Source organism: Stegodyphus dumicola, chromosome 7, assembly GCF_044657685.1.
Source record: "Stegodyphus dumicola isolate Sdum_Otavi_A_Nest chromosome 7, ASM4465768v1".
In the NCBI taxonomy this organism is placed as follows: domain Eukaryota; kingdom Metazoa; phylum Arthropoda; class Arachnida; order Araneae; family Eresidae; genus Stegodyphus; species Stegodyphus dumicola.
The window spans coordinates 196147593-196162051 of NC_140774.1; the positions used below are offsets into that span (position 1 = coordinate 196147593).

The 14459-nt window shown below is 30.8% G+C and overlaps 1 protein-coding gene across 4 annotated transcripts in view; it reads right to left on the bottom strand.

The window, feature by feature from the left end:
• LOC118189601 (chaperonin-containing T-complex member BBS12-like) overlaps window positions 1-14459 on the bottom strand; it is an 85755-nt gene that overhangs the window by 33557 nt on the left and 37739 nt on the right. For all 4 annotated transcript variants that reach the window (XR_015042306.1, XM_085821198.1, XM_085821196.1 and 1 more), the window contains 5 exons: window positions 13479-13939; window positions 13228-13369; window positions 7420-7560; window positions 2068-2235; window positions 975-1070 (listed from right to left, as the gene is read on the bottom strand). Coding sequence is in view for 3 of the 4 variants with exons in the window: in XM_085821198.1 (XP_085677324.1) it covers window positions 975-1070; window positions 2068-2235; window positions 7420-7560; window positions 13228-13369; window positions 13479-13939 (1008 nt within the window). In the remaining variant the exon portion in view is untranslated. The remainder of the gene's footprint in view (window positions 1-974; window positions 1071-2067; window positions 2236-7419; window positions 7561-13227; window positions 13370-13478; window positions 13940-14459) is intronic.

Sequence of the window (14459 nt, forward strand, 5' to 3'; positions counted from 1 at the left end):
TAAAAACAACAGAATTTTTCATACTCAGCATTTGATAAGATTTAGTCTTTGGCAAACATTAGAAGAGAGAATGAATTGGGTGGAAAATTTACTTTAGTTTCATTTATACTTTCTCCCTCAGTTTGTTGGTGATTGCCAGTGGAGAGAGAACCAATCTTCAAACAGATCTTACTAGCAAGCTTCTTTGAAAGCCAAAGACAACTCTTTCAGCAATTATCTTACATATGCTTTATTTATATTGACATTTGCCTACTCACAAGCATATTCTTTCAATCTTGAACTGTCAATGTTTCTAAAAAATTACACATGAATCTGCTGATCTAAATATATATAATGACAAAATTTAGCTCAAAAAGGCTGCAGATAAGCAAATAAAAATTATACAAAATCCATTATTTGGTAATGCAGTACAATTTTCCAAAATTTCAAATTGCTGTTTCCAAGCCATTGAAAATTAAAAAAAAACTATATTTAATCACTATACTATATTTAAGTTCAAACTATATTTAAGTTCAAAACTATATTTAAGTTCAATAAGTAAGAGCCAAATCTTCACACCAGAAACATCTACAACAGATATTTTCTAAAATTTTATTTTTTTATGTCATGATCTTACACTATAACGCAATTATCATGTTGCCAAGCACAGAAAATGTTACTATTGCTTCAAGCATAATATCTTTACTCATTTTCTAGCTTTATAGCAATATCCAGTAGTTCTGAGACTGTTGTAATTTAATGTTCAACAAGGTCGACTAATCTTTCAAATTACATAATAAATATACTTTACCTACTGAAAATTTTAGGAATATTAGAAAAATTATTGCAATTAATAAAAGACGTTTACAGAATTATTATTATTATTTTTAAAACAAGTTCATTTTAAAGGGCAACATACCAAATGCATTCTTCTTTGAATTTAAAAAATACTGTTTAATCAGCCCCCTCATCCCTATAAAAAAAGAAATTCTTACATTTTGTTTGTGTGTTACGCTAATATGGCAGTACTTCTCACAAATTTGATGATCTAAACTCCACTTCTTCACTATAATATTTTCAGTAATACTTTTCTGCAAAATAAAAATAAGATATAATATTCAAGTAAGAATTAAGATCAGAAATATGAAGTAATAATGTGAATAATGAAAAACTGCTCACTGAAATAAGAATTATATGTTAGCTAACTAGTTCCCCCCCTTCAGGACTAATATATTATAGTTTAAAAAAAATCCTTAAATTTTAAATAAGTCCAAAAATATCAGAATTACTTTTTGTTACATCTAATATGCAAAATAAGCATTTATTATGAATGTTTTACAAACTGACCAATCAGTTCAACAATTACAGAATTAGTTCATTTAGCATTTACAGAGTTATCAGGAAATTAAGTTCTATACAGTTAATAATAGCTATACAGCTAATCATTATATATATGCTCATGCCTATAGGCAGGAGAATTATGAAAAAAATTAATAAATACTGCATTTATTAGAGTATTTCTCCTCCTTATGTACTCCCCCTAGTTTTTTCACTATATGGTTTAGAAACTTCTGACTCATGGTAACAAAAAAATGTAAAATACATCTGCGAATGAGAACGTATTTAATTGTATAAGTAAAAAAAAAAAAAAAAAAAAAAGAAAAGAAAAAGAAAAAGTAAATAAATTATGTACAAAATTCATGTAAATAAAAAAATATTACTGAAACTAATAAGTCCTTTTAAATTCATAATATAATAATATTGACACATCTTTATGTGTGCTTCTTGATGTATTATGTTAAGCTGTCTCTCCAGAAATAGTATGCAGTGCATATTTTCCCCCCTCCCTGTTTTCCAGTGGTAAAATTATAGTATGAAAAGAGTGGAAATATAGAAGTAAATACAAAATATATATTTCTATTTTGTACAATTAAAAAAAAAAAAGCTTGTCTTTCTAACTATCAATCTTTGTACATGAAGGGTTTATTTTATAGACTGAATAAATTCAGGGTTTATTCTAAAGCTGTTAGACTAATTAAGAGCAGCACTATATAAAATCTATATAAAATAGTAAAAAGACATATTTACTTTATCACAATCAAGCAAGTAAGTACAAGGATAAGTATCTGTTGCTTTACACAGTGCTTTTAATGCTTTCCAGGGTATCTCAGATAAAAGGAGAATGTTATTAGTAGAACACATGCTTGATATTGCAGAATCAACTTCACCTTTTACCAATAATACATTTACTTGTAACTAAACAATGAGAGAATATAATTAATACGAAACAGAACATATATATATATATATATCAGTTGTAAACAAAATCCATTTATGTTGAAAAGATTTACATAATTTTTTTAATTGCAAGATAAAGCACAGCAAAATTATCATGTAAAATATCCAAATGATATACTTTAATATCCATGTGAACAAATTAAATTCTGTTGTGAATTTTTACATCATTTATGTCTTCTGCTAAGTTGCAATATCAGCTCTGACACATTGGGATAATTGTGACCTAATTTTATGCTGTAAATCAGGGTTTTTTAAAGTGTGGGCTGGTAAACCTTAACCAGCAGGAGGTCACCAAAATTTTAGCAGTTTTGATATTTCTTTAACTTATTATAATAATTTTACAATTACCAAATATTTTTACACAGTGTATCTGAAAATAAACAAACACAAGACAATACAGACAAAGAGGAAAAAAAAAAGTTTCGATTCATTCTTTTTATAATATAAACGTTCATTTTCCTTGCTTTGCATGTGATGCTGCCATTTCGTCTGTTACTTATTTAAAATTTTGACATTGCTCTATGTCTTAAAATTAGAAATTAAAGTTAATGGCCTAAAACTGCAATACAGTCAAAAGTCATTAATTCGGACACCCATAATCCGGAATGATCTATAATCCAGACCTCAATGCTACAAACTTTCTGCGCATGCGTCACGGCTGCAAATATGCGTGTTCGCATGCACGTAATACATTTATGCATGCGCGTTTAATGTATAACGGACGGTATAAGCTAAGCTAAAATTATCTAATTCAGTTAATTTTGCAGATTGCGTTGTTCCTTAATCTTCGAATTGGATCCGGCTTATTATTTTTTGCAGACTGTTAGATCAATTTTTTAAAAGTAAGCATGAACTTTCGATTATGTCAAATGGAATTTCCGATATATATTTACTAATATGTAAAGGATCTACAAAGCGAAAGTATGTTTCGAAGACCATTAAAAAAAAAGTGGAATTGCAGCAAAAAATGGATAAAAGCATATTCTTTGTTTCTCTAACCATTCCGAAATCTGTTTATCAATTTCACGCTGCTCTGCGGCAGGGGGAAGGGGGGAACGCCGCGGCGTGCAATGAATTGGAAGTTGATCTGTCAGCACTATCCTTATCTTCAGGGCAGATGTTTTTATTTTATTTGGCTTATAATTCCTTACTAAATGTAGTATTTCCTCTCGATGTACTCCATCTTTGATATGTAAATCAAATTTCCTCGTCATTATAATTCGCTTCAGATAGTGAGAAAGTGACACAGAGGTTATTGAAAACGAAAAAATTTCGATTGACAAATTAGTCGGTATCTTCGACACAGCAATTTTAGGACTTGAACAGCAGAACTTTGTAACTGAACAAGAAATTGTGTTTGTTTATAGAATTAAAGAGAAAGTATTATCACATAAAACGAAGCAACTTAAACAACTTACATTGAAAGAAATGTTTAATAAAGTAGACAAATAAAATATTAAGCTTTTTTTTTTTTGTAAATTTTGATACCGTTTAGATCATAATTGTTCTTTATTTCATAAATTCCAGTTCCATATTTTTAATTTTACAATTTCTGCATGCCATCTTACCAGATTTAAAATCCGGAAATATCGATAATCCGGAATCGCCGAAGTCCCGACGAGTCCGCATCAACGACTTTTGACTATGGTATATTATAATACAAGTGAAAAAATTAACAGTTTCACTCACGCATCTGATTTGTGCAATACTTATGGGGCCCCACAAAATTTTTGTAAATGTTATGGGGTCCTGGGGGGTTGCGAAAAAACCTCAATGATAAAAGGGGATCGCGACTGAAAAAAGTTTAAGAAACCCTGCTGTAAATGACACAGAGTAATTAACTTATCTGATACAATATTAAATTTTTTATTTTTTATAGTCTTTTATAGAAAGTATGCAGATCAATATGTATATAAGATGCTACTAAATTGTTTCCATTTACAGATTGCTGCAGCAGCATAAGGGTAAATATCTGTGACCAGGATTTAGATATATACGAAGAGTGTGATGTACACAACTTTTCAACTGTGGGGTATATTTCAGTTAGGTATCTAGGCTTAGATCACAACCTGTTATCCTGGTGCTCATGTAAATTTTCTCATAACTGGAATTAAACACATAACTAACAAATATATTACAATTACTAAGATATAGTTTGATATGCATGGAACACAAGGCAGCACAGTTGTGACATTTAAAAATAGAATCAGAGGGCAATTAGTTTTACTCACAAAAGAAAATAAACTAGTGCAGAATGATAATGCAAGTTTGCCTACAACTACTGTGAAACACTGTTTAAAATTTAATGTTGGTTGTGACATAATATGAGAATCGGGGAGACTACCCATGTCCACAAGAGCTGCTGTATGCTATTGCAAAATTTAAAAATTTCTGTAATCTGAGCAGTATTTCATAAAAAATTATATAGATTCTTGAATAAAGAAAAAACTAATAAAAAAAATCTGAAAGGTTTCAAATTTTAAATTACATCCAAAGGGGCATTTTGCTAACATTTTGTGTGTTACCTTTATTTATTAAATACAGTAGAAATATTGTAACCCGGACCTCAAAGGCATAAACTTTTTTTTTTTTTTTTTGTATGCTTTACACATGCGCATTTAATGTGCGCTTCCGATATGCATGCGTCGCTTCCGATAGTGAAGAAAGTGACAGAGAGGTTACTGAAAACGAAAACATTTCGATTGACAAGTTAGTCGGTATTCTCAACACAGCAATTACAGGACTTGAACAGTGGAACTTTGTAACTGAACAAGAAATTATGTTTGTTTATAGAATTAAAGAGAAAGTATTAGCCCAAAAAACGAAGCAACTTAAACAATTTACATTGAAAGAAATGTTCAATAAAGTAAACAAATAAATATTAAGCTTTATTTTGTAAATTTTGATACCCTTTAGATCAGAATTGCTCTTTATTTCATAAATTACGATTTCATATTTTTAATTGTATAATTTCTTCATACCATCTTACCAGATTTAAACTGATGATCTATAATCCGGAAAAAACCCTAATCCAGAATCGCAGAAGTCCCGACGAGTCCGGATTACGGACTTTGTACTGTATCATGTTCTTCACACTTAAACCATAAAACAGCAATATCACAAAATAATTTTAAAATGAGCATATCTTTAGAATTTCCGATAAAGAGTCTCGTGTGCTGAAGATAAAAATATTTTTTTCTTCCTCCGTACACTCTTGTCACTGCTTGCTTTGAAATCATTCAGTTTTTAATAAAAACTGCATTAAAATTTTACAAAACATGAAATCGACAATAAAACAAATTTCAATTTCAAAGTAGGGCTTCCACATGCCTATATTCTATGGAAGATTATGTTATTCAAGTTTTGATGGTTCTAGGTACCGTTGTTTTACCACAATGCGAGAAACATACATACATTGATGCAAATTCTTCATTATTTAATTTCTTTAAATATTATACAGGGTGATAATATTTGGTGACAACAATTTGAAAAGTGAAACAACGCTTATCGTGAATCGACGCAAAATCAATAGTCCTGGGCAAATTGCCCCTTTGGACTAAAAAATTATTAGCATTGTTGTATCTAGCAAGAGATAGGAATAATAAATCTCAATTTAAAAAAAAAAATCATATTAAGATTTTATTCCAATTACTAAATTATGTACAATTACCATTAAAGTTATTGTTTGTTCTTTTATAACTCATTGGTCTTTACCAGAAGTATTTGTCCAGATCCTGACAGATTCTACCTTCCCTGAATGATGAAATACTTTTTCAACATTCTTAAACTCCACTTTTACCATGAACAGAAATTATCCATTTTTGATCTTTTTATATGGTACCAATTGTAAATTTGGATAAATTATATTTATGATGGATATTGATTTGGTTGCATCCATTTTGTATTTTGCAAATAATATTTACCCTATCTTCAATGGAGAGGCTTAATGTGTACATCTCATTATGTACATGAAATACTGATGTAGAAGCACAGTGCAGGGTGTTGTGAATTTTATCATCTATGTGTCTCCTCCAACGTTCAGTTCAACACAATCATTTCCCTCAAGTATGTATGGTTGCAACACAAAGATTAAATAACCTTCATAAAGAATATATCATTTCTTTCAAAAGACTCAAAAAATGCAAAACCCTCATTGGAAGAATGGAACTTGTACATCATTTATACTCAAACAAAATAAACCAATAAAGATCAAAACTTAAGAGAAGAATCAACTGAAAAATTGGAAATGCTTAAGATCGACTACTTTCTCTTCTCCTGAGTAGCCAAAATTTTAAAAATCCCAGTATTGAATAGAGTTTTATTTCCCAGCTCCATTAAAAAGTTTTGAGTGGAATCAGAGAAACCATTAAAAATGTTCATTTGATTCAGTGGTCAGGTACACCATACAGTGTCCTAAGGTATGCTTACTGCATCCTCATTCTCCTACCCAGATGTCACACCTGTCTTACACAACCTTTATTTAAAACATAGTGGGTATAAAGTAAAAGAAAAATAATGTAAAGATGTTTTCCTTTACAGGTGAAATGCGGATTCTAATATTCTAAATGTGAATGATTTTACTGATTAGTAATTTTTTTAAGCTTTCACAAATTCTAGAAAAAATATAAAAAACTACAAAAAGTTTCAATCGAAGACATCTACACATTATATTTGATTTTCATATTCTTAGAATTTCACTATAACAATATAAAATAACATTACATGTATAGAAACTAAATGAGACCAAAAGGTTCATTCTTTGTATCCAGGGCTTTGTTATAACAGAGCCCTTATTTCTTGATACTCTTAGTAAATTCAGCCTTCGACTGTATTTAATGAGAGTAATCAAGAAATATGTTTTCTGGTTCAAAAGGCAGAACTCACTTGTGTCAGGTTTAATTTTAACTTAATTAAGAAAATTTTTTTATTTAATATTTTATATTATAATGGAATAATTAATTTTGTATTACAAGAAATATTACCCTCAATTCAAATATTAATTACAAATTATTCTTTTTTCAAAATTATTCTACGTAAATTTAGTTTTATGAAGTACAAAAATTACATTTAACTGCCATTGATGTGATAAAAGTAATATCACAAAAACCTTTCTTGTGGTAGGAAATAAAAATTATTACATACCTCAGACAATTTATCAGAACATTTCTTTACCCATTTTTCTTTCTCTGATACCAATGAGTCAGATCTCTTTTTAGATATTACTGATACTTTCGGTGAAAATCCTAAGTGAGTATATTCAAAAACAATACTTGCTTTGATAATCTATTAAAAAAATAACATTTTCTCATGAATAATAAATAACATTTGCATATGGGATTATTTTTAGGAATATTTCCTATAAATTATAATCAAATGACATTAATAATTGATTAAACATTTGTATGTTTATTCGAATATTTTAAACCAATTTTAGTATGAAAAATGACACGAAATAGGATATTTGAGCAATGAATTTCAAAATTTTCTTAAAAGAATGAATTATAATCAAGTAATTAATCTGAAGTTATAATTATAGTATTAATTAAAAAATAGTTTATAAAAAGTTATATTTGGGTAATTTAGTTAACCAAAGTACTTTACTATGTTATTTAAATGGTTGTTGACTAATACACTTCCACCATGATATAATCTTTTTGCTGTTTCCTCAAAAAATAAATAAATAAATAAATAAAAATAATCATTTAAATAAAATTTTTAAATGCAAATTTTAAAAATAATATGAATTTATTTCTGTGAAATTTTAAATTTGGGTACCTAGTACTAAGAGAAGATAGAGTACTTTAAAAATGTATTTTGATCCTTACAAAATTATGATAAACTATATATTAACAGTCATTTGATTACCATTCATTGAATTTTTTAATGAAGGTGATTTATTCAAAATGAATATGAAGTATTGCATTAATGTGATCCATTGAAAATGAAGCATTTTTGTTATTCTTATAAACTATATTTTCACAATGTGTATTAATTATATTTTTTTAATAATTGAAATCCAACATTATGGTTGTAAGTGGTAAAATGTTTTTTATTCTGATAAAATCTGGACTTGCTGCAAACTGATTACCGAGACATAAGATCTTTCATTTAATTTACATGTTACAAAAATTGATCCTTATCAGCATAGCAAAATGAATCATTTAAAAGCAGTCAGTACTTATTTTGAAATAAAAACAATTAACATTTATACAATTGATATGATTAATAAGAGACAATTTTGTATCTTAATGATAAATTTCTACTTCCTCTTCTTGCATCACTATTAATTGCATCAGAAATACACTCTTAGACAAAAAAAGAAGATGCATCAAGGAGTTATTTGAATGGGACGAAAATCAGTAGAAGTGATGTACACGTACGGCAAAACAACTGATTACAGTTTGAGAAATATTGGATGATTTATTGAAGTGATAGAGCTTCACAAAGTGAAAAAGTCAGTAACGCGTTTGTCCACCTCTGGCCCTTATGCAAGCAGTTATTCGGCTTGGCATCGATTGATAGAAGTTGTGGATGTCCTCCTGAGGGATATTGTGCTAAATACTATCCAACTGGCGCGTTAGATCGTCAACATCCCGAGCTGGTTAGACGGCCCTGCCCATACTGCTCCAAACGTGCTCAATAGGAGAGAGATCCGGCGAACTTGCTGGCCAAGGCAATGTTCGGCAAGCAGTAGAAACATGTGCAGTGTGGGGGCGGGCATTCTCTTGCTGAAATGTAAGCCCAGGGTGGACGTCCAGATTACGGACTTTGTACTGTATAAGAAATATAAGTGTATATAAGTATTGCTACGAATTTATTATTTAAAAAGCTAATGTTAGTTCAATTATAAATTAAATGGTTTTATTTCTCGCGCAGTGCAGCGCGTGATGAATATTAAAAGAAAGCTAAGCCGGAAAATTGAAAATACAAAAGCGCGTGCATTCAATAAATAAATATCTCTTTTTGATTTCGAGAAAGTACTAGAAAATTCTAGCGCGTGATTTTAAAATCTTATAAAAAGAGGAAAACATCTCAGTTCGTAGTAGTTGCTTAGTTTGTTGTTTAGAAAACTGCTCTTGTTGATTGTAGCGAATTCGCGGATTAGCTTTCTTTGGAAACATTGAGGAAAAGGTTTCTTCGGTAAAAGAAGAAATAGAAGAGAGAGTTTCTGCCGTGGAACAACAAATTAATGATAGAGTACCTGCGGTCACCAAAGAAGTTGATGATTTAAAGAAATTCGTAGCGACGGCAGGGAACAATAGTGATGGTTTTAAATTTTTACCTATGCCTCCTTGTCCCTTTCTGTAGCTATCCACTTATGATGGGAAGACCTCCTGGCAAGTCTACCGCTTCTCTGAGAGCAGACGCAGCGGATATCCTGCAGACGCTTCCCGAAAACCAAAGACTTGACTTCGAAGCTCTATCCGGCGCATTGGAGCTGCGCTTTGGTGAGAAATGTTTAAAAGACTACAGCAGGCTTCAATTAAAATCTCGTCAACACAAGCTCACCGAATCACTCCAGGAACTCGCCACGGATGTTGAAAGGCTGTCCCACCTCGCCTTTACGGAGTGCCCGAGAGAAACGAGGGAAATCCTGTCGCTGCAATATTTCGTCGATGGCATCCGGGATCCTGAAATACAGAAAGCCCTTCGAATGGCAGATGTAAAGGACATAAAAAGCGCTCTGTTGAACACCATGAAGTTCGAGGCAGCCCAGCAAGCAACTCATAGAGATCGCTACCCAGTTAGAGCTGTGCGAGTCCACGAGCAAGTGGATCAATTGATGGCTCGTTTAGATGATTTAGCCAGACAAGTTGACACTTTGATACGGAGTAGGAGCGAGAAGAAAGTAGCTCTAAGGTATTGGAGATGTGGTAGTGAAGGTCACCTAAGACGGAATTGCAGAACACCCCAGGGTACGGAATATAAAGCAGATGATTTTAACAGACAAGTCAGTGGCTTGAGATGGAACAGAAGTGAAAAGAAACTAGTTCTAAAGTGCTGGAACTGCAGAGTTGAAGGCCACATACGAAGAAACTGCAGAACACCCTGAGGTACGGAAAATCAGACCATTTCCCAGCAACGATGCAGTAAACAAATTAGTGATCATATCGAGGAACGGAGGTTGCCAGATAATGAAAAACCTTGTTTTAAAGCACTTAAAATTTATACAGTGAGTGGCAACAGTAACGGACTGTCCATTAATGGGAATATTGATGAAGTTCCTTGCAATATGATCATTGACACAGGAGCTAATGTTACCATCATTAGGAAAGATTTAGCTGAACAGTTTAAAGATAAACTTATTTGGATGCCATCCTGTGTTACCCTTCAGACTGCGTCTGGTGATAAAATCGACATAACTGGGAAGTTAAACGTAAGCATCACGTTTGGAAGTGCCGCCTACCATCACAAGGCTTATGTGGCGGATATCACAGATCCATGCATACTCGGATTGGACTTTTTAAGGAAATACAATTTTTCCTTAGACTTGAAAAACAACAAACTGCTTTCAGGATTTGAAGACATGACTATCCATCCTAAGAAGGGATCCTCACCTGGAAATGCCGACGCTTTGTCCGAAAGAACCAGCTCGAGAAACTGCCGAAATCATGCTAGGGTCGAAAAGAAACACCAGACTACCAGCTATTCTCCATCCCAGACGCTCTTTGGTCGAGACCTTCGTCTGCCTTGTGACCTCCTGTTTCATTGCCGTACGGATGCACCTTCATCGCCTGAGGAACACATCCAAGATGTCAAGGCCTGTTTTGAAGTGATGCACTGTTCCGCACGAAAGCAAATAAACTTGGCGACGGAGAAATTGAAGAACAGATACAACACAAGAGCTACTGGACATAGATTCAATAAAGGAGACAAGGTGTGGTTGTGGAACCCGATTCGACGAAAAGGGATCAGGCCTGAATTACAATCACCTTGGGATGGTTACCACACAGTCTTAAACAGGCTGAATGATGTCGTGGTTCGGATCCGTAAGTCTTCGAACTCTAAACCTAAAGTCGTTCATTAAGACAAGGTTAGCTCATTACTACGGCCATAGTGTGTAATGTAAATAATTGTAAATAGTATAAGACATGGTCCTTTTTGTTTCTAAATGTGTATTTTGTATTTGATTTTCATTTAGTATTTGATTTGTATTTGATAGCATTTGATTTGTTTTATTTATTGCATTTATTGTTCATGTTGTTTGATATTGTAATGTAATGTTTATGCCTCATATGCATTTATGCCACAGTTGTAAGTTTAGCTTCCTGTCCAGGGATTGTACCGCCCGGGACGTGCAGTCCTTGGGAAGGGGGCAGTGTTACGAATTTGGTATTTAAAAAGCTAATGTTAGTTCAATTATAAATTAAATGGTTTTATTTCTCGCGCAGTGCAGTGCGTGATGAATATTAAAAGAAAGCTAAGCCGGAAAACTGAAAATACAAGAGCGCGTGCATTAAATAAATAAATATCTCTTTTTGATTTTAAGAAAGTACTAGAAAATTCTAGCGCGTGATTTTAAAATCTTATAAAAGGAGGAAAACATCTCAGTTCGTGGTAGTTGCTTAGTTTGTTGTTGTTTAGAAAACTGCTCTTGTTGATTGTGGTGGATTAGCGTTCTTTAGCTGTTTTGAATTATGTTCTATTGGACATTTGAGTAGTTAAAAGATAACTACTGTGAGATATTGTAATACTGCATGATAATTTGAGAAAATTTAAGCATTTTTGTTGTGATAATAATAAATTTTTGTTCATTTTTCATCGGACTTGTGCATTCATTTCATAACGAACCCATACGCATGCAACAATATATACGAAATAAATGTATGTTATAAATATAGTAAGTTATAAATGTATATATATAAAAGAAATGAATTGTAAGCAAGTATAAAAAATCACATTTTTTAAACTAATTTGACAATATTATACTATAAAATTTATTTTTAATTGTCTATTAAGCTATTAATTGATAATAACTGAAGTTTAATTGTATGCTAAAGAATAACTTAGGCAGGTATTCTTTAGCATACAATTAAACAATTTTAAAATCATTTTAGTCTACTAAAACGTTTTGCACATGTATTATTTTAAATACAAAATTTTCAGTTAATGCAGTGTTTATTAAATACTTATTTAATGAAGCTAAAGATAATAAAATATTTATCATTAAGTACACAGTATTGTGATTTATTGCTTTGACTGATTGTGTATATACTTATATACACTTATATACTGCATAATAAATGAGCTAGCTAAAACAATACATCACAAATAATAAAGGTGAAGGTATGAAATGTGTAAACTGAATATATTTCAAAAAACATATAATAGTTTGTCTTCTTGATATAAAAAGAATATTTACAAATTCTTATTTTTTATTAAATGTTAATTCACTGAACTACCTTTTGTTTATTTTTATTTCAGAATTGATTCCAGACTTCCTTATTTTCAAAATACCTGAACTTCCCATTTAATATTTCATCAGATACTTGTATTACTTCTGTTATTTTTAATATACATGCAAAAATTAATAATATAAAGAATGCTGCCAAATACATACACATTAAAAGACATAAACATATCATTTTTAACATTCATTATAAAATAAGCCATGATAATAACAAAAATACTTAAAAAGCATTAATAATCATAAAAATAACCGAAATAAATTACAAAAACTTCATAAACTATAAAATGCTATTTTTATTCAAAATGCATTTTAGAAAGTTTATAACTAATATCCTTCAATGCAGGGTACTGCGTGTGCAATAATACACAACCGTTATGGACGATGACAGAATTTTAAATTTTATAATCATACCTGCATCTTTGGAAAAACATTACACATAATTAATAAAGAAAAATTCAGCTTTGTGCAGTTGAATGTGGTGAGAATTTGTGGAAAAAATTGTGCAAATTATGTGGGTAATAATAATTAACTATAATTACCAGTGTCTTGGTGTTTGCAACATAGTTGAAATTTCCTTCCAACATGGAGTTAAAGTTTGATTTTATAATCAGTCCCTCAACAACAGAGGAATAAGAGCATGGCAACATTAAAGGACAGGTAATTATACCATCAACTCTAAATCTACAAAATATTTTTTTATGGAATATATGATTTAATCATAATTATAAGCAATATATTTTACTTTACATCAAAGAGTTTACAACAAAAATATTACAAAAATTTATCTTACTTTATGTTTTCATTAGAAGCTTGCTGAACCCACACATCACATATTAGTTTAGCCAAATCAGCATCACCATGGCTAAGTTTATGCACAACAATCTTCATGGATTCTAGAGATAAATTATATTCAGAAAATTTAGTTTTTGTTTCATTTTCAATCTCGGGTTCAAAATTCTCTTCATTGCACACAGAAGGAGAAAAGTGACGGCTGCTGTATCGAATTCCAACAGGCATGCAGCTGTTAGGTCTTGTATTTAAAATACTTGTTTTCTTTGCTGAGGCATTTAAAGCAATTTTTCTTAAAGCTACAGAATTTTTTGTATTTTTGATATTTTCATGTTTATTTACAGCCGTTTCTTTTTTTAAAAATAACATTTCTTCTAAATTTATGGTAACATTTGGAAGCAATGAAATAATATGTTCCAAAGATTCCTGAGAATAATAAATAATATCTGCTATTTCACAGCCCTGAAAATGAAAGAAATAAATGACTTAACAAATTTTAAACAAATTTTTAAAGTAAAAAACAAAACTGGAATATATTATGAAATCAATAGTCACTGTAAACAATAGTACCATTTTAAATTTTATGAAATTGCATTCAATGCAATTTATATAATCTTTCACCATAAATTAGTTTATATATAAAATAAACAAAATATTGGCAATTTTTGAAAGGTTAGTTTTGTCCAGGAATGAGACATCTGAATCTTCAAATCAGATAACATTCAAGAACTTAGGCCCCTTTTGTGCATGTGTGTAGTTCAAAACTTTTAAATCTATTAATAGTAAAGTCCATTAAAGATTTTAACACAATATTTTGGTAAGACTACTTTTATTCAAGTCTAGTAGAAGCGTTCATTTAAAACAGAATGTGATTATTAGAGTCCTAGTGTATCTAGATCACCATATCATCCTTGTGGAAGCCTTGCGATTCACACCGTAAATTTGCTTTTATGAACTCTTAAAACTAACAAACTTTTGATAT